This window comes from Oncorhynchus tshawytscha, linkage group LG22 (genome assembly GCF_018296145.1).
Source record: "Oncorhynchus tshawytscha isolate Ot180627B linkage group LG22, Otsh_v2.0, whole genome shotgun sequence".
Classification (NCBI taxonomy): Eukaryota; Metazoa; Chordata; class Actinopteri; order Salmoniformes; family Salmonidae; genus Oncorhynchus; species Oncorhynchus tshawytscha.
Genome location: NC_056450.1, coordinates 11,539,351 through 11,560,568, shown reverse-complemented (window position 1 = coordinate 11,560,568; position 21,218 = coordinate 11,539,351). Strand labels below are relative to the sequence as shown.

Below are 21,218 nucleotides of genomic sequence, written 5' to 3'. Positions count from 1 at the left end.
AACAACAAAAAAATATGTAAAAATATATCTATTAATATGGTTTTTCATCACTGTTATTTGTTTACAAGCATGATAGCTGTACTTTTAGTTCATGTTTTACTCAGCTTGTTGGCCATTAGCCTATCGAGTTCAAAGCATGTGTATGCATCAAACTGGTATTTACGAGTTCATAACTTGTAAATTCTCACCTCCCACTTGGTCACAAATAATAAACTTGCGGGAAAATGGAAAGATTTGTACACAAAGTAATCCACTGAGATGCATGGGTTAGGTTTCATGGGAATGTGTCCATCAGTGTTAAAGAGTTTGTAATTGTGCTTAAACACAATGGTTGAAGTTGGTCGGAAATACTTATACCGTAACATATGCTTTCAAAAGGCTTTTACCCCTCACAGTTTTCTTTCAGCACTGAAATAGTTAAACGGAGGGGGCGCAGTGAGTGGGTTGGGTTTGGTTGGAATGAAGTTGGACATGTGCTACAAATGTTTGTTTTTTTCCTTCTCAAATTAGCCAGGGAGCGTACAATGTCATAGCAGCAAGACCATACTAACTCTAAAAGAAACATTTTTTAGTCATAGAAAACGAGCACACATAAAGCAAGAATGGGTGATGTCAGTGAAGAATCGTTGCTGGATTATTTCTACTCAGCCGGAGGGAAAGTAAAAAATGCTGATTTAATGAAAATATACAGGCCTTTCATTGGTCATAACGACATGCAGCTGCGTGGTAAGTAGCAGTACATTGTATCGGAAATGTGGAATTTCAAAAATGATTTCAACGAAACTGCAACAGTTGCTCTCATCAACTGCTTCGTGATGGATGACTTGACGCGTTTCCCGTTTCTCGTCTCGTGCGACATCTGTCACGTATGTAGCTGTCACAATAACATAATCTGTGTGGTCCAGACACATCATATGATCATACATAATTAATTCCTTTATAACAATTCTATTCCATGAATAGTTTCCCCTCAAACCCATTTGTTTATCATTGTTCCCAATTCCCGGTCGGGTAGCCGAAACTAAACATCTGCTTTACATTAAAGGGCATTTAAACAGAACATTTACACTAGGAATTCTGTCATTTCCTTTCCTGAGACCAGTTATAGCTGCTTGAATTCTCTGGTGCCTGCTACTCAAGTCTTGCCTGAGACCCAGACCACAACAACCAACCATTTTCACCATTGGACTTTGGTGTTCTGTTGTGGTATGACAACAATGATTCACACTGATAAACAGTGTGATTATGGTGCTGCCTTTTAATTAATACCACTCAGCCCCTGAGTCATGAACACAACTCGGCATTATCCTGAAACCTGAGACCGTTATAGTTTTATTGACAGCTAATATTTTCTCCAATGTCCTCCCTCAATTTGAGACTGATACCTGAAATTACAATATTGTTACGTTTGACCAATCACTTGCAATGCAATCCACCAGGGCATTATCCCGGCTTGGTTCTGGATAAAATAACGAGGCCCTAACATGTTTTGACAGGCGCTAGATGAATGATTATCCAATGTGACCTTGTATTTACAGTTGTACTGTCCAGATGCTATCTCAGTGGTACAGTTGTTGACCGAGGTTTCCAAATAAAGCAGCTTTGATATTGTGCTATCTGACATGGCTGGAGTGTCCAATTATGAAAATGATTTCCAGCACATAGTTCCAGTACTTAGTCATTTATAACAACACGTGTGTTCCCATTTTTTTTAATGGGCACGATTGCACGATAATAGTGTTTTAATCGTAATGCAATCATTTAGGCCACAGGCACCACCAGCGCAACTAGATCGCTAATGAGGTGCTCTTTTTATTACGATTGAATAAAGTGGGGATATAGTGGGGAACGTCCCCATAATGTGGGGAAGTGATAGCTAACATTGCTGTGCCTGTCCAGTTGCTATGGCTATCTGTCTACCTTTTTAGCTAATGAATTACTGAACATGTAAACTGTCACCCCTGTACTAGTAAACCAGGAATTATTTTGTTGATGAGATGTAAGTGGCCACTTCCTCTGGATTTCCTGTTTTTGTGGACGTGAAGTTGTGAGCTATGCAACTGTCTCATTCAAAATGTTCTTTCCACTCCCTGCTGCTGTCAGGAAAAAGGAAAGAGCTCAATTGTTCGGGCCTATATTCTTACATACCTAAACATTCTTTCAAACACAGGGCTTCAGCCATTAGTATTGTCTTGTTGAACTAAGATGGCCTATGTTAAGTGGTCTGGCTGGCTGGGGTAATAGATACATTCTCAGAAACAGCAGCCTATACAACCTGACGTCTGTCAGCATCAGGTCTGAATATCGTTTCACAAACCCAGTTGTATCTGTCAGAGAGGAAGTTAAACAGTAAACTATTATAATAGCCATCAATTTGCAGTTTGTTTGGGTTCCCATAGGAAAGCTTTAATACTGCAGAAATAGACAGATAGGTTGGGTGTGGGCTTTTTGGAGATGTGGGAGTAGAGTTGTTTGTATCTCTGCCTGCCTCATGTTGGCAGAGAGAGCCTTAGTTTCCTCTTCGTCCCTTTTCCCAGTCAGTGACTTTTTTCTGAGATGATTGTTTTGCAACTCGAGCTGTGTTTGGCCTGCAGAAGAATGAAGAATAAAAGCCCCTCCCTCTTGGAGCCCCTGTCATGCTCCCCAAATTGCAACCTATTTCTTATGAAGTGCACTACTTTTGACCAGAGCCCTGGTCAAAAATGGTGCCCTAAATTGGGAGTAGGGTGCCATTTGGGACACAAACCTGGCCTCTGCAAGAAGGGGAAAGATGATGAAGTAACAGGGGGGGCAGATCAACCACGATCAGCCACAAGTCTTCACAGGCCACACAATAATCTCAAATAGCCATCATACGTTCTTCAGACTCAATAGGTCTACGTCTTGGAATGCTAGTGATTCAACAGCCTGATTTAGAGAGGCTTGTCAACTAGAAAGATCTAGGGTCTTCCAAATGGTGCAGCGGTCTAAAGGCACTGCATCGTAGTTCTAGAGTAATCACTACAGACCAGGGTTCGATACCAAGTCGCTGACTTCGGTCACCGGCTGTGCGGCTGGCTTCCGAGTTAAGCGAGCAGTGTGTCAAGAAGCAGTGCGGCCTGGCAGGGTTGCTCTCGACCTTTGCCTCTCCCGAGTCCGTACGGGAGAGTTGCAGCGATGGGACAAGGCTGTAACTACCAATTGGATATCCTGAAATTGTGGAGAAAAGGGGTAAAAAATAAATTAAATAAATTTAAAAATTTTAAAAAATCATAAAAAAATAGATAGATTTAATCAATTGTAAGACAACACTTAATCCCATTAGAGTTCATTCCATAAGAACACTATTATTACATTATTACACTGTTAGACCAAATTATATTTCTTATCCTCATCATCCATTTTCTTTCTCTAACCCCCTCAGAGAATGAAAGTCTGGGGTTTTGGGAGAAAACAAAAAGTTATATCACATTTTTGGAACTTGATATGCCAACTCTAGAGATCCTATTCAATTACTAGAGGGGATATGTTATATAAACCCCAAAGTTCCAGAATGGGGTGAAAATGGCAGCCATCTTGGCCAGAGAGAAATCCAAAACCAGGCTAATTGGAATGAATTGCAGTAGAGGCATAGGTGATGCATTTCCTGCTTTTACCCGTGCAAAAATAAAAGTAAGGCATGTGATGTATCAGAAATTGTGTTATTGGTATTATTATGGTCAACCTAAAATCTTGTAATATAATAAAAATACAGTTTATACAGGTTTTATGCACATCTATGTATAAATAGCCTCTAAAATATATGTAAATAGACCATAAATGTCTCATATAATTTTTTTCTTGGAAAGCTGTGAGTGCTATTATATGATACAATATCAGTACTTGTTGCATTTACAACTTGTCTAAATCCTATCATCAACTGATTTGAGCCAGTGTATATATGGCTGTGAATTGATGGCATTGTTTGAATGGAATGTTGGCATATTGGCAGTTAATTAGAAACATTTATGGAACCATTCCTCTAAAACTAGTAGGCTAGCTAACATTGCAGATACATTATTCACGTTGATTTTGACTAACTCCCTGACCAACATGGCTGACATTTGGACCCTCATAAGAAGGTTCATGCCCTTTCTAGTATTCTAATTCCTAATTCTATGATGCCAAAATTGTTCATTTTCCCCAGACAAATACAGAGAGGAGTTCAAACGGATCATCGACATGATTGCTGTTGTGAAATCAGAGAATGTAAGTGAAGTAGGTGAACTTTCGACCATTTGTAGAAAGTGTGCTGTGATAAGTGTGCATAGTCCTTTAATGTTCCACACTCAAATTGAATTGCCTTCCCACTATCTTTACTCAGCCATGGTAGTTAATTTGTTACAAAAAAAATGATTTTCTTTTCTGTGTCTGTTTACTATGTAGTTTGCTATTCATCAATAGGATTAGGGCCCCCGCCCTGTGTTATCGGTTGTAGGCCTACACAAGGTTATTAACATTCAGTTACATAATAATTAGAAAGGGCAACTTACAAATATATCTCAAACAGTTTTAATTATTTCCACAATAAAATATATCTTAGTTTTTAAGAAATTCCACTCTGCATAATGACTTTACGTTTAGATCAAAGTTAAACTCTCCTATACAGTAATCCTATACCCTCTTCCTCATCACCTGCCTGCCTTCTGTCCCGATTAGAGTGAGAAGTACCTGATTCTGAAGAAGAGGTACAGGCAGCAGGAGCAGGGCAGTGAGACAGAGCCTGGGACAGACAGACAGGCCAGTCCTGCGGCCAGCACTGCCAGGCCCTCGGCATCAGTCCAGCGGGATGTGTCGGGGGTCTCGTCTCTCCACACCCAGGGGGAACCAGACCTCCAGCCTGACCCGGCCAAGAGGGCAGAGGCGAGGAAGCCTCCACAGGTGATGTGGTGTGGAGGAAGCCCCAGCATTACCTTCAAAGAGGCACCCAAGCAGGAGCACACGCAGGAGGTGAGCTTCAACCATGATCAGTTTTGATGTTTTTTGTTTCACACAAAAAAAGAGGGATGAGATGCATTGATAGGTATGCTAGAAAGCTGAGAAGAACTCACACAAAGAGCATGGCATTAGAGCGGAAGAAGCATGGATTGAAAGCAAGACTTTGATACTATTATCCTTCTTACTAATTTCCAATCTGTCATTTTATGGACTTCTCAAAAAGTTCATTCTGTATTGTCTCATTTTTTTAAATATATATTTTTTTATACAAATGGCTTGTGCCAGTTACCATATATTTTACTCAAAGGGTGCAGCTGTTAATTTAACAACCTCATTCTGGTTGTCTTTCCCATTTGGTTTGAGTTGTGGAATTCGTATTGCATTTACTAAACAAATGTTAGGGTTAATTGCACAATGATATTTTACCAAAGTAAAAATCCAGCTGTTCAGTTTACACAATCTAGCAGAAGGGATTTTACTTAGGCTGCGTTTAGACAGGCAGCCTAATTCTGTTATTGTTTTCACTAATTGGTATTTTGACCAATCAGGTCAGTTCTGAAAAAGACCAATTAGTGGAAAAGAGGTGAGAATTGGGCTTCCTGTCTAAATGCAGCCTTAGTGTGTCTACAAGCATCACTTAAAGAGAATATATGCTAAGCCAATAGTGTCAGTGTCCACATAGATATGTGCAAACAATATCTCTACTCATACAGGAAAAGGGCAACAGCGCAACACAAGTGGTTTTGGCATGAAGTGGACATATAGTATACTACCTAGAACTTTGGCAGAATTACAGTAAGCAGGTGTAAAACAAGAAAGCTCTTATTAAATGTAGCATGGAGAGATGGCCTCTGTTGAATAGCAGATCCAAGGTAGGTGACAGGTGGGAATGAGGACCAATGGTTGTAGAAAAACAGTTCTTGGATTTATTGCAGGAAATTTGGCTCCTCATGAAAACATTGTCATAGCAACATTCAGGATACAAAAAATGACAGATGGCGAGTCTAAAGCTCAGCCCGGTTCCTACTGCATTTTAAGACTAGGTTTAGATGTTAAACAGCATAACTACGGATTACTCTTTTTTCGTGATAAACAGAGCCTAACTCTACCCCTTACTAGGAGAATCAACCAGTACAGCTAACATCAACTGCCTACACATACAGGCCACCACAAACAAACTGCTATGGAGCATGTTGTAAAATGGTGTTCAACCCTGAGCTGAGAGAAAAGGACAGCCTTTCTACCTTTGCTCCTAAACCCCACCCATAATGATTAACCAATGAGAATGTACATTTAATTAGTTGAACTTTACTTTGTTAATTAGACCAGGCGATACTATGGAAAACATGAAGTTAATTGCATATTTAGTCAAGTGGACATTAGTTTAAAATACAGAGCTTGCATCAAATGGAACAGGATTAGAACTACTACTCAGAGAGACTGAAAGTATGGGTGAGTTGCACGCTAATTATCTTAAATTGCCATACCTGGCTTAAACCTGAGCAATCAACTCTGTAGCAAGCAATTAACGTAAGGCACACCTATGAATGGCAATGGATTGGTGCCGTGAATCCCAAATCACCCCCTCGCCTCTACCAACTTGCTCTGTTGTCATGTGTTGTTGATGATGTCAACTCCGACGGTGACTTCCGTCGAGTGGCGACGGGATCAATAAACCCATTAACTTCAGGACACACTTGTGACTTTGAATGATGCAATTTATGTTCCACATTTTAATAATTAAACAAATTGAAATTAACAAAGATATAATCCTCTTAGATTTCAGTGTTGTGATGCAAAAATCCTAGCTAAATGCTTGGCGCATAGAATTAAAAAAGTATTGTCAGATATTACTCATCCTAATCAGACAGGTTTTTTTACGTGGAAGATACATTGGAGATGATATAAAACAAGTACTGGAAACAATAGAATACTATGAAATATCGGGGACACCAGGCCTGGTTTTAATAGCTGATTTTGAAAAGGCTTTTGATAAAGTACAACTGGAGTTTATATTTAAATGCTTAGAATATTTCAATTTTGGGGAATCTCTTGTAAAATTGATTAAAGTTATGTATAGTGACCCTAGGTGTAAAATAGTACATAATTGCTACATCTCAGAAAGTTTTAAACTGTCTAGAGGAGTAAAACATGGTTGTCCATCGAAATGTTAACTGTTAAAATTGGATCCAACAATAATATTAAGGGATTAGAAATCCATGTCTTAAAAACAAAGGTGTCATTGTACGCTGATGATTCATATTTTCTTTTAAAACCACAATTGGAGTCTCTCCACGGCCTCTTAGAGGATCTATATACTTTTGCTATTCTCTCTGGATTATAACCAAATTATGATAAATGTGCCATATTGGATCATTAAAAAAATCAAATTTTACATAGTTTTACATAGTCTGACAAATTCCACATAGTCTGACAATAGTCTGACAGGTGGAGATGTGGACATACTCGGTATATATATCCCAAAAGAAAGAAATGATCTCACTCAATACATTTTTATAGGAAGTTAGCAAAAATAGATAAGATCTTGCTACCATGGAAAGGAAAATACCTGTCTATTTGTGGAAAAATCACCCTGATTAACTCTTTAGTCATATCACAGTTTACCTAGTTGCTTATGGTTTTGCCTACACCTAGTGACCTGCTTTCTAAATGATATGAACAAAAAATATTACATTTTATTTGGAATGGCAAGCAAGACAAAATTTAAAGGGCCTATTTATTTAATATATAAATCCGAATATAAATTCGGGGGGCAGAAATGATTACATATTAAAGCATTAGACCTTTCACTAAAGGCATCAGTCATACAAAAGTTATACTTAAATCCAAACTGGTTCTCTAGTAAATTGGCAGGAATGTCTCATCCTATATTCAAGAATGGCCTTTTCCCCTTTATTCAGAATACACCTGCTCACTTTCGGTTGTTTGAAAAGGAAATAATCTCCAAAATATCTTTCTTTTTTAAACAAGCCTTACAAAGTTGGTTGCAATTTCAGTTTAATCCACCTGAAAAGACAGAACAAATAATACAACAAGTCTTGTGGTTAAACTCAAATATACTAATTGATGAAGAAAAAAAACTATTTTTCGATGAAATTTTTAAAAAAGGTATTTTTGTGAATAATATCATAAATAGGACTGGGGGAGTTATGTCACACATGCAACTAACACAGACATATGGAAATGTCTGCTCTACCCAAAATTACGACTAACTAATTGCAGCATTACCACAAAAATGCATTAAAGAACATAAATGGTGTGATAGATTATAAAAACGTATACCAATTTCATTTAAGGACCAAATTGAGCTGTGCCATATAAATTGCAAATTAGTTGGGAAGAGATTTCCGATGTACCCATTCCATGGCACATGGTTTATGAATTGAAATGTAAAACAACGCCGGATTCAAAACTTCACATTTTTCAATTTAAATTACTATACACATTTGCAACCAATAGAATGTAGCCCCCATATTTATAACAATCTTCCCAGCTCTGCAGATTTTGCTGTGAGGAGGCAGTCATTAGGTCATTTATGTAGCTCATTTTTGGTCACAGGTCCAGGAATGGCTGAAGAATTGCAACATTTGCCTAGAACTAACACTGTAGATAACAATACTGGGTGGTTTGAAAAGCCATAGTCAAGTTTTAAATGGTGTTGAGGCCAGACTAAGGCTGCCTCATCACAGCTTAATTCTGTATGTTGTCTCTGTGCCTCCAGGACCAGCACACCGAGAGGACCCCCTCACCATCCATTTCAGAGAAAACCCTAGCGCACAGTAACGGAGAGGATGAGCTAGACAGGGACTCAGGGTCAAAGGTGAGAGGCTAGTGACAGCAGGAGTAAATCTCAAAAGTATTTTCCTTAATTCCTTGTGTCCTCTCTCCTCGCCTTCTCTTCTGAACAAATCAGAGGGAAACACAGAGTGTTGGAGGAGAAGTTCTAAGGAGAAGATGTCATCCAATGCTCTTCTCACTTCCCTCTCAAAATGCCAAAACGGAGGCGAGGAGAGCAGGTCCTGGAGCCAGAGTACACAAGGAACAAGGAAAATACTTTTGAGATTAAACTTTCCCCTAATGTTACTTCGTCACATTTCACCGTGTTGGACATTTACAGGCCTTTGGCTCTGCCTCCCTAGTAATACTTATTATTTACTTTCTATCTCTAAACAAAATAGTGAGTCATAGCAGGAACTGTTGCTGCAAAATTCCACCAGATGGCAGTAGCTAAATTATCTGGATTTAAAACAAACCATGGATGTTTGAGAGTGGGAAACAATATGAAGGGGGTGAGCATTAGCATTTGAATGCTGCCCTTTGTTCTGTCATTATGTAAAGCAAGTTGCAACAATATGTTTGAACTCATTAGAAAAATAATTCAGATTTTTGCCCATTAAACAGATTGAGATTAATCTAGAAAGATATAGGTTTCCTTGATGGCCCTAAACCTACAAGAAGGAGGTGAGAGGGCCCTGGTGGAGGGGTGCCAGGTAAATAACCTCTCCCTCAACGTCAACAAAATGAAGGAGCTGATCGTGTTCAGGAGACAGCAGAGCGAGCACGCCCCTATCCACATCGACATGGAGAAGGTGAAAAGCTTCAAGTTCCTCGTCGTACATATCACTGACAATCTGAAATGGTCCACCCACACAGACAGTGTTGTGAAAAAGGCGCAACAACGCCCTTATACCACCCACCACTGCGACCTGTATGTTCTAGTCGGCTGGCCCTCGCTACATATTCGTTGCCAGACCCACTGGTTCCAGGTCATCTACAAGTCCATGCTAGGTAAAGCTCCCCCTTATCTCAGTTCACTGGTCACGATGGCAACACCCACCCGTAGCACGCGTTCCAGCAGGTGTATCTCACTGATCATCCCTAAAGCCAACACCTCATTTGGCCGCATTTCCTTCCAGTTCTCTGCTGCCTGTGACTGGAACAAATTGCAAAAATCGTTGAAGTCGGAGACTTTTATTTCCCTCACCGACTTTAAACATCTGCTATCTGAGCAGCTAACCGATCGCTGCAGCTGTACATATTACGGAAAATATCCCACCCAATTTACCTACCTCATCCCCATACTGTTTTTATTTATTTACTTTTCTGCTCTTTTGCACACCAGTATCTCTACCTGCACATGACCATCTGATCATTTATCACTCCATTGTTAATCTGCTAAATTGTAATTATTCGCCTACCTCCTCATGCCTTTTGCACACAATGTATATAGACTCTTTTCTTTTCTTCTGTGCTATTGACTTGTTTATTGTTTACTCCATGTGTAACTCTGTGTTGTTGTCTGTTCACACTGCTATGCTTTATCTTGGCCAGGTCGCAGTTATAAATGAGAACTTGTTCTCAACTAGCTTACCTGGTTAAATAAAGGTGAAATAAAAATAAAAAAACATCTTGGAAAAGCATTAAAAAGTTTATCGGCAGATTTAACTTCACATTGTGGTTATATTATCAGTGATCATGCAAATGTCCAATATAGGCTAAATGTCGAGGTTAGGCTATTATTTTATTGCTGGTGGCATGATGATTGGTGTTTGGCTGCCAATTATCAAATACAATGATTTTGCTCTTCTCCATATCTCATCATATAACCTGTTTACCTTATCAGCAAACTCTTGTCTAAAGAGCATGGGCCAATGCCAGATTGGGCAAGATTAGTTATTTATCGCAACTTTTTTTGTGAAAAAAAACCATCAGGAGAGTTGAAAATGTGATGGAAACTCATTTACTTTTATTTGGTACATGGGAACTTTAACCGCAAAAGTCATCTTTATGTGCACTATGTCATCACACAGCCTTTAATCAGCAACAGGTCCGTCTGATGGAAACACCTGCCGTGACAAAAAGTTGTATTTTTTTTTTGCGTTTTTATGCAGTTTTGACAATGTTCACATTCAAATCTGTCGCCAATTGGATAGAAACTTAGGTTGTGTTCCTATCTTGTTGAATGGGATGTAACTAGATCTCTACAACTACATAGATCACAATAACGTAAAAGGGCCTCCTGAATCTCACCACCTCTCTTATGTGACAACATTAGAATGTGGGAGTTGTATCAAAAAATAATTGATGCTGTGGAAAGAACCAGTTGTCAGCAAATATTCCCTTGTCTAAAAAAAAGCTGTTTCACTGTGGCTGGTTGAACTTCCTCTTTGCGCAACCCCCCTCCCAGTTGTATCTCTGCCTGTGCTACTCTCATTTGCTCTTGAAGCGCTTGGGAAGCTGAAGTATCACTCTGTTCTAAACTGTGTTCTAAACCCTGGTTCTAAACCTCAAGACAAAGAGAATGGAATTACATGACAGAGAGGAGGAAAGTGCTGAGGGATTCACTTGACAAAATGAAACTCAACTATAGAAAAAAACTTCTGCCCAACAATATTTTTCTTACCCTGTCTTTTTTATTTCCAGCAGAGAAAGTGGACATGTGCCAGTGGATAAATAGGCCTCCACTTTTCGTGTTATACAAGGCATGTATGACAGCGACATGAAAGACTTTGGTGTTTTTACATCATGTCCCTGTATGATCTCAGAACAATTAGCAATCAAGTGGTTGACAAAACAAAACATATAGAAAATGGCCATTTTCTCCCCACATTAATCAGCCAGAATGACACATTTGTGCATTCAGAGAAATGTGTGCTTTAATTTCGGGGTATTTCTGACCACGTTTAAACAAAGGGGAACACAGATGGTGGAATGGTCTCTGACCAATGTATTTTAAAAATTTTTATGTAACCTTTTATTTAACTAGGAAAGTTGGTTAAGAACAAGTTCTTATTTACATTGACAGCCTACCCTGTCTGACGCTGGGCCAATTGTGCGCCGCCCTATGGGACTCCCAATCACGTCCGGATGTGATAAAGCCTGGATTCGAACCAGGGACTGTAGTGACACCTCTTGCGCTGAGCTGCAGTGCCTTAGACATGCTGCACCACTCAGGATACAGACATGTCTATTGGTTAACAGTGGAGTTCACAGTTATTATTACATTGACCCCTTGGTGTGAAAAGCTCACTTTGCCTCCATCCTACCTATCTGTCTGACACTTGTTGGATCACTTCATCCCTTTTGATGTCTGAGGTGATAAACATACAAACATTGTGATTGATTGATTTGTGTGTGTGTGTGTGTGTGTGTGTGTGTGTGGAGGTGTGTGTGTGGGTGTGTCTATTAGGGCTTTAGGACATTCATTCTTCATTCCTATGTGGAACAACATAGGGCCTTGGTTGGGAGAGATGTCCCTGCTGCTTCAGCTTGGTGGATCAATAATACTCATATAATTTGTTTTATTGTCTGTCTCTTTCAGTCTGAGTCGGAAGAGGAGTGTATGGGCAGAATGCGCTCCACCCCAGTGGCTGTGAGTTTCCACATTTATATATGCTAATATATACAGTAACGTTTGGACACACCTACTCATTCAAGGGTTTTTCTATATTTGTACTATTTTCTGTATAGTAGAATAATAGTGAAGACATCACAACTATGAAATAACACATATGGAATCATGTAGTAACCAAAAAAGTGTTAAACAAATAAAAATATATTTGCGATTCTTCAAAGTAGCCTCCCTTTGCCTTGATGACAGCTTTGCACACCCTTGACATTTTCTCAACCAGCTTCATGAGGTAGTCACCTGGAATGCATTTCAATTAACAGGTGTGCCTTGTTAATTTGTGGAATTTCTTTTCTTCTTAATGCATTTGAGCCAAGCAGTTGTGTTGTAACACTGTAGGGTGGGTATACAGAAGATAGCCCTATTTGGTAAAAGACCAAGTCCATATTATGGCAAGAACTCCTCAAATAGGCAAAGATAAACGACAGTCCACCATTACTTTAAAACATGAAGGTCAGTCAATCGGGAAAATTTCAAGAACGTTTCTTCAAGTGCAGTCGTAAAAACCACCAAGCACTATGATGAAACTGGCTCTCATGAGGACCGCCTTAGGAAAGGAAGACCCAGAGTTACCTCTGCAGGAGAGGTAAAAGTTAATTAGAATAACTGCACCTCAGAAATTTCTTCCCAAACAAATGCTTCACAAAGTTCAAGTAACAGACACCTCAACATCAACTGTTCAGAGGTGACTGCGTGAATCAGGCCTTCATGGTCGAATTTCAATAAGAAGAACAGACTTGGTGAACCCCATCTCTGCATGTGTTGTTCCCACTGTGAAGCATGGAGGAGGAGGTGTGATGGATTTTGGGGTGCTTTGCTGGTGACACTGTCTGTGATTTATTTAGAATTCAAGGCACACTTAACCAGCATGGCTACCACAGCATTCTGCAGCGATACGCCATCGCCATCAGATGACCTGGCCGCCACAATCACCCGACTTCAACCCAATTGAGATGGTTTGATTTGTTTAACACTTTTGTTTGGTTACTACATGATTCCATATGTGTTATTTCATAGTTTTGATGTCTTCATTATTATTTACAATGTAGAAACTAGTAAAAATAAAGAAAAACCCTTGAATGAGTAGGTGTGTTCAAACCTTTGATTTGGTACTGTACATATTAGACATGAATATTCATAATACTGTACATACTAGACGTGTGCTTCACGGACACTATCCATTTGCTTAGCTCATCCAATCCCTACAGCTGGACCCCGTGGAGAAGGAATGGATCTACTCTGCTACTTGTGGCAGTCTCTCTGACCTCTCCCAGCTGCTAAAACAGGAGCCCTCCTTGGCCAACAAGAAGGTAACCTCTACCCATCCACCTCTGCCCTTCACAAAGGCCAAGGTTTCCAAAACTACCTTGATGTGTCTGCATAACATTGCAGTATACTTGTGGATAAATGGGTAGCTTTGTTTTATTGGATGCAACCACTAAATGTAGTTTCCCTCCTTCCCTTTCCTTCATTTGACTAAACCAGGACTTTGTTTCAGTGAGTATACTTTCTCCACAACTTTAATTAGGAATATTTGTATTACATTTCTATTATAATTGACTGATTTGTGTTCTTTATTTTCTTTTTGGAATCTGCTTTGACTGTCAGGGGGTAAGTGAATTAAATATTGATATGCCCTACTTTATATCTTGTTAATCTCAATTCTTGACAATCATTTTCTAGATTTCTAGAAAGTTGATCATATTCTGAAATGATATCTATTGTTTTATGAAACCTATAAAAATGCATTTCAAATAGTTGACATTCCATTGTTATTTTTCCGTTAGTTGTATTCTAAAAACCCTGTGATGTACACACATCAAGATCATGCATTTCAAAGGCGCCGCTTTCAAAAGGATTATGGAAGATAGCTTTTTAGCTCCTGGATCCCCCCCCTCCCCCCTGACAACCCAAATCCCTTTATTGGTCTCCCTGTGCGCTCAAGAGATTTGGGTTCATGTTTGTTGTCCCTCCCCTGTGTTGGGGTTCTCACACTGTCCTGTGTCAGACCACCTTCTAAGACCTATCCCTAAGCCCCTGCCATCAGCATCCCCACCCAGACAAGATACCAGGGTCGCCATTGAAGTGCAGGGAGATGGGAGCGGGGATTAGAGAGAGACTCTTAATGCACCACAAAGACTTCAACCACTTAAAGATAATCTGAAAGTTATAGAGCAGGCTGGGATTAATTGAAGAACAGTGTTGGCCATGTCCCCGGGAAGGAGCTAAATCTCCCTCGGGCGGCTTTGATGCCCCCACCTTCACCCTTCGGCGGTGAAGTCACTCTTACCCAGGGCCTGAAGTTGAGGTCTGGGTGCCGTTTGTGGACTAGTTCTGTCCCCATCAGACAAAGTTTAGACCACTCATAAACTTTGACCTTCCCAATAGCAGATAGATTGTGTAGCTACACTCTCCTCCTCAACTGTCATTGACAGGGAATGGCTAATTCAAAGACCCACATATGTTAACCCCATCTAACATAGCCTATGCCTTCCTGATCTCTGTCCTTCTCGTCCTCTACACATGACATATGCTCCCCTCTTCTGCCGTGCTGGACTGTGACGTACTTCCTCTGACCCTGCAGTTTGTAAGTAAATCATTCTCCCATCACTCCTCAGTGGTCTTACTATGAACAGGAAAGTGTCACAGGCCATAGGTCATTTTGTCCAATGTTTCCTCTTGATCAACCCTTGTCCCTTTGGACACTACTAACTCCCATGTTGGGTGCATGACACCCACCCACCCACACACACACACTGAGTGTGTCATCAGTCAGGCAGGAACGCGGGAGGTGGCCCCAGTGGGCTGGGACAGGAACGAGAGGCACGAGGAGGGGATAACGCCACATCCTGTCCCATCTCGTCCATCACTCCCGCTCACTAGGAGACCCGCCAAGCTGCCACTCAAACGGCCCAGCCGACCAATCCGTCTTCGGCGTGTGACAGGGCGGGCAACAGAGATGGAGATACTCAGAGCCAGACTTCATCTATCACAATCTGTGTCCCAGACTGGTTTTGGATATCTAGAGGTGCATCTCCCTCCCCAACTGCTCTGAGTCCTAATATCAAGGTTGTGATATAGTTCACCAAGTTCCTGATGTTGTAGCGTGTAATTCAGGAGATGAAGAAATGCCATTTAAGGCCTTGAACAAGCACAAGGATGTTCATAGTTGGTGAGCTCAAGCTGCCTAACCAACTCTAGTAAAGGAATACCTTTACTAGTCTTGATTGACATAGGTAACCTACTTCTCATCATTGTTCTGCTCTCCCTGTTCCATGTCTGGAGTCAGACTGAGAAACATAGACATTGTGGTTCAGAGGCTGACATTTGCAGCCAAGCTCTGCACACTCAAGAATAAGTCCCACGCAAACCACACAACTTTCTGACATAGTGCCGCTGCTGTGATCAACTGTGTTACTCTTGTCAATGGGTCTCTGAGCACTTCAGGCTGTGTAATTACGGGCGATTCAGCAGGTGAAATTGTGGGCAATTGTCTGCATGTTGTCTCTGAGCGTGTGTGTGTGTGTGAGTGTGTGTGTGTGTGTGTGTGTGTGTGTGTGTGTGTGTGTGTGTGTGTGCGCGCGTGCGCGCGCGGGGGCACACAGCGTGGTGGGGCCCTAGCCTTGTCTTTCTGATGGCTGAGTGCTGACAGTGGGGCGATTCCTGGGTGGGTCTGCCTCGCTCCCCTCTGAGGGTCACACCAACATCATCAATCTTCCTCCCTGTGACAGGCGGCTGCCCCCCTCCCCCTGGTGTGGGCACAGTGCAGTGTTGTTTTGTAATTAGGCTCTGTTAGATGGCAGGAAACCATCCCTTCGTCCCTCCCTCTACCTCTCCCTCCATCTCTCCACTCCTCCTGTGCACAGCTGGCCCACCGCTTCAGCCAGCCTATCAGAACTCTCATCCGATCCACACTGTTGAAACCACTTGGTAGAGGAGTAATGATGCTATGCCAATTACTATCTACTGACTAACCACTACTGGGAATGTATCTACAAGTATCTGTGTATATGTCAATACAATACAAGTGTTTCGCTACACCCGCAATAACATCTGCTAAACATGTGTATGCAACCAATACAGTTTGATTTGTGTGTACATCAATACAATGATCTGTGTGCATGTCAATTCAATACAAGTCTCTGTGTATATGTCAATACAATACAAGTATCTTTGTATACATAAATAGGGCAACTCCTGTGTCGGTGTTGCAGTAAAGTGCTTTTGTTCTGTATAGGGAAATAGTTTGGTTCAAACGGATGTATTTTGTGAATGGCTCACATTTCCCTCTCCTTGTTCTGGACACAGACAGCTCTTCACTGGGCAGCCAAACACGGCAAGGAGGACATGGCTACCATGATGGTTAACGCAGGAGCTGATGTGAACACTAAATCTGTGAGTTTGCTCTTGTTTTTTTTTGTGAATATGGGCTGTATTGTGTTCTGCATTGTAATTTCTTATGCTATTGGAATGGAATGCTATAAAATATTGTCGAACCGTAGTAATAACATTACTACTGTTTTTAAAATTTTCTTTCAGCATGTGAGTACCTCCTCTTTCAGTACAGTATATCATACGCAGGAAGTGATCAGTGTTTGTATATTTGGAGACCGGCCAGGCAGATTTGTTACCAAGGTAATGAGCCTATGGGTTGCGGCCAGGTTAGTTATCTTGTTTTCTGTGGTGTTGGTGGTATAATGTTGCATCGTAATGGTTCCTGTGAAGATCCAGCTGTGCAAATTCAATACAGCAGTCAAAACACACACACACACACACACACACACACAGTCTTGTATAACTAACCTTGTGGGGATACATAATTCAAAATCCTATTTTCCCTACACCCTAACTCTAACCCTTACCCTAACCTTAACCCTAAACCTAACCATAGCTCCTAACCCTAAACCTAATTCTAACCTTAACCCCCTACAAATAGCATTTTACCTTGTGGGGACTAACAGAATGTCCCTAGTCAGTCAAATATTTGTTAGTTTACTATTCTTAAAACACGCCCACAGAGTGTCTACTAATAAATCATGTCAATTGTGTAAATGTATTACCGTGCCAAACTCACAACTATGGCAATTTTCTGAGAATAACTAGCCAATTATGTATGTGGTCATTATGTTGTGTTGCCATAACCTCTGGTAATTTGTATATTCTCTCCTTTCATGTTTTCATTGGCTTTGTTGGGGCCATGGGAATCTCTAGGGGGTAGGTCTTAAAACGCCTTGTACATTTGTCCAGGGTTAAACCTTGAACTCTGCACACAGTGGATGTCAGAGGTTATGTTCAAATAGTTGTATTGGACAGCCTGTTTTGTTCTTGAAAAAAAAAATGGTTATACAATTAGCATTATACCCCTATGTCTTTGGTGGGGAATACATTTGCATAATTTTCCACTTTTTGTTTTGCAGGGCTATACACCCCTGCATATTGCAGCATTGCATGGCCATCGACACATTTTGGAGCTGCTCATTGGAACATATGGTAAATGACAGGGAAAGTTAACCCACATGCTTTTTTACATTTTGGGGTGTGGAATCAGTGCAACAAGTAATCTATTATCTTTCTGCCATTGATTGCCTTTTTCCAGCTACATGTTTTCTTACAGTCATTGTTTGACATGTTCTTCCTTTCCTCTCAGGTGCGAAGAAGAATCTGCGGGACTACAGCGGCCATCTTGCCTGCCAGTACCTGAACATCACAGAGCCTACAGAGGATGACCGAGTAGCTCCAGAGGAGACACGTGAGTTTCTCTTACTATTTTGTTTTTGACTCTCTGACGTCTCTGAAATGTTGTCTAAACGCAAGAAATGAACAAAGACCACAATATTTCCCTCCCCGGTCTGATACAGAATAACATTGTCATAACAATGCCTGTGGCTTTGTTACTAAGATCAAAACAGAGCCCAAAAAAGGTCATCCTTACCGTTAGGTTTCAGCCTTACATAGAATGTATTACCGTTTCAGCCTTACATAGAATGTATTACCGTTTCAGCCTTACATAGAATGTATTACCGTTTCAGCCTTACATAGAATGTATTACCGTTTCAGCCTTACATAGAATGTATTATATGGTGGTCTGTATTTTGTTCAGAATTCCCTGAGTTCCAGGCCAGAGACCACAGTAGGAACAGGAAGTTGGTCTCGTTGTTCCAGTCCAAGAAGAAGTGGGGCTCAGCGGAGGAGCTAGCCCCTGTAAAGGAGAGGGTGGCACTAGCACCCCATCAACTCATGGTCCCCGCATTCAGACCCAGGAAATTCTCACGCTAAGGAAGAAGCTAGCCAAATGCCCCGCATTCAATGGCATCACAGAAATGACATCACAAAAACATGTTCAGTCACTGTGTGTTTATTTGAATTGTAATGTATGCTTTTATAGTATTTATTCTGTATGCTTTTATGTTGTAGGGAGCTGTAACTATCGAGTTGTTTAGTTTGTTGTTTACTGCCTTGATTGTATTGTAGCAATCTCCCAAAATGATTTGATTATCATTTAATTCCATTTTAAAAGTTGAATTTGATTGTAGTGAGACAAAATGTGACATTACATACGGCGCTATTTTGCATTCTGCAATTTGTTTTCTTGCTCTTTCAATTTAGTGTGTATTTGAATCTCACTTGCCTTTTTTCCTCACACCGTGTTTAGTGAAGACCGTGCTCAAATGTGTAGTTTCCAAGCCGATCTGACGTTCCAGATTTGAAGTGCCACGTTTACATGTTGATGATCGCACTATTACTTTGTCATTTGGTTGATTTGTCATAAGGGACACTATTTTCTATTGGTTCACCCTCTGTATTTCTCATTGTATTTCTATTGAAGGACAAAACGAGGGACAATATTTTTTTATTGTTTCACCCTCTGTATTCCACGTTGTATTCTATTTGTATTTCACATTGTATTCTATTGAAAGACAAAACAATACCATAGTACTGGCATAGAATAGTCCGTTCATAATTAAGTGTCTTATTCAATTGGGAAACAAGTTAGTTGATGTGCCATGGCTTTGCATCATGTTTTTCCTCAAGTTGTTTGTATTGCCTCAATTTGAACCTGCCTCTTCAAGCTTGTTTTGTTTTGCACATTATTTATATCTGAGATATTTTGATATTAAAGTGCTACGCTGTGCTTCTAATTTTGTGTTCACTTTTGAATCTTTATGAGAGTTACAGTAGGTGGAGTTCTACCAAGTTAAACTTGGTTAAATGGGCACTTCATATCAGCTGTTGGATCACAGGAGGTTGGTGGTGCCTTAATTGGGGAGGACGGGCTCGTGGTAATGGCTGAAGCGGAATCAGTGCAATGGTATCAAACACATGGTTTCCATGTGTGCTTTGATGCCATTCCATTGGCTCTGTCACGGCCATGAATATGAGCTGTCCTCCCTCTCAGCAGCCTCCTGTGGTTGGGATGGTCTTAAGATTTAGTCGATGGATAATAATATCAAGATTTTTCTTTATACACGGGTATACTAACAAGATTACATTTCATTAAATCCTCAGCTTTGGACCCCGTAGTTCAGCTCTCACATTATGACTCCCCAACAACAAGAAACGAAACTTGTGAGAACGCTATTTTTTTTCTTCTTCTTTTCATGGTGATATCCTCACTTCTTTTCTAAGCCTCCTTTGATCTACATCAACCTCCTCACTTTGCAGGCTACAGATGGAGTAAATATGTGTCGCGGTTACTCTCCATACGGCTTTAGCCCTTAACTCCAGATTAGCTGAAAAGGGCAGCAGCACTTGCTTTTGGATATCAGAAGACATGGGGGAACAGAGGCAAGTGTTTTTGTGCTTCATTTTTTGAAGAGGGGGAGGCTATTGGAGTGTGGGATAAGAGGGGGGTTCCTGTAATAGATACTTATTTTACTGCCCTCAAGCCCTCAAACAAAGTCCCCCTCTGAAGAGATTATAACCCAGGGAGGGCACATTAACTCTAATCCCATGTTTTGAGGCCTAGCTCCCCAATACTAACCCCCTGTCCCACTGTCTAGATCCCCCCCTCCCTCCCCCTCACTGCTGGAGGGGCTACCTTGTATCTGGCCCATGTGTGAGGAGAGCCCGTGGCTACACATTAGGGGGGGTTGGGGGGGGGGTAGTGTTTCAATAGCACGCTGGTTCTAATGAAAAGCATTGAGGGGTGCATACTGCTGTGTAACTGATTCCTCTCTCTGAGGAGATTAGGAGACACATTGTTGGTTTGGTTGCTCATTTCCATGAGGGCACTGTCTCCCACCAGCGCCTGCTTTTCATTGTTATAAGGGTTGAAACACAGAGAACCAGTGCCCCCGGCTTCCTTGTAGCCTTTGTTTTACAAATAGGCCGAAATGTAGATGTCACGTCACAGATGCCCCACAAGCTCATTAGATGCTGGCTGTGAACTTAAGTTTGTTACATTTTAGGAGTTGCTTTCTTCCCCTACCTCCATTCATAACTCTTTAACAAAACAAGCATACGTACATGCACCACGAGTAGCAGTGGAATTATTTGCCACAGTGTGCATTAGCAATACGTTTAATCCCTCTCTTATTGTGGATGGTTATTTTCCAGTAATAATAATTGGAAACCTTTGCAGCATGTAGAAAAAAAGTACTCCCATGTCACATGTTCCGCTGTAGCTACTGTAATATAGTAGTAGATACTATATGTCTGTCTGTGGGAGTTCACTATAACCAATTTTTCTATAATATGTCATTCAGTGTCTACAGTGCTATTTCTGACTTCAATGAATGAATGATGTACTCTCCTGGTCAGCAGGGCATGTTGACTTGCAGATGTGTGTTGGGGGCCACCTGGACCAACATACCATGCTGAGTCCCCCTGTCAC

At 40.8% G+C, this 21,218-nt stretch overlaps 1 protein-coding gene across 8 annotated transcripts; it reads left to right on the top strand.

Annotated features, from left to right (window-relative positions):
- The first annotated feature begins 437 nt into the window (after positions 1-437).
- LOC112221794 (ankyrin repeat domain-containing protein SOWAHB) lies at positions 438-19,524 on the top strand. 8 transcript variants are annotated; one of them, XM_042303733.1, is made up of 14 exons: positions 438-726; positions 4,166-4,236; positions 4,678-4,968; positions 8,699-8,797; positions 12,299-12,349; positions 13,594-13,695; positions 13,871-13,882; positions 13,994-13,996; positions 16,694-16,780; positions 16,925-17,020; positions 17,597-17,599; positions 17,803-17,875; positions 18,033-18,134; positions 18,486-19,524. In XM_042303733.1, exons 1-14 carry the CDS (start codon positions 603-605, stop codon positions 18,659-18,661), a joined length of 1,290 nt encoding a protein of 429 aa, XP_042159667.1. In that variant the 5' UTR covers positions 438-602; the 3' UTR covers positions 18,662-19,524. The 8 variants fall into 8 exon arrangements, with proteins under 8 accessions (XP_042159667.1, XP_042159665.1, XP_042159666.1 ...); XM_042303731.1 differs by having other exon boundaries at positions 13,576-13,695; XM_042303732.1 differs by having other exon boundaries at positions 439-726; positions 4,166-4,227; positions 13,576-13,695.
- The last annotated feature ends 1,694 nt before the right edge of the window (positions 19,525-21,218 follow it).

Coding starts and splice junctions, on each gene's coding strand:
- LOC112221794 (XM_042303731.1), top strand. CDS start 603: ATGGGTGATGTCAGTGAAGAATCGTTGCTGGATTATTTCTACTCAGCC. Junction 8,798..12,298: donor ACAGGGACTCAGGGTCAAAG/GTGAGAGGCTAG, acceptor TGTCTCTTTCAG/TCTGAGTCGGAAGAGGAGTG. Junction 12,350..13,575: donor TGCGCTCCACCCCAGTGGCT/GTGAGTTTCCAC, acceptor CCATTTGCTTAG/CTCATCCAATCCCTACAGCT.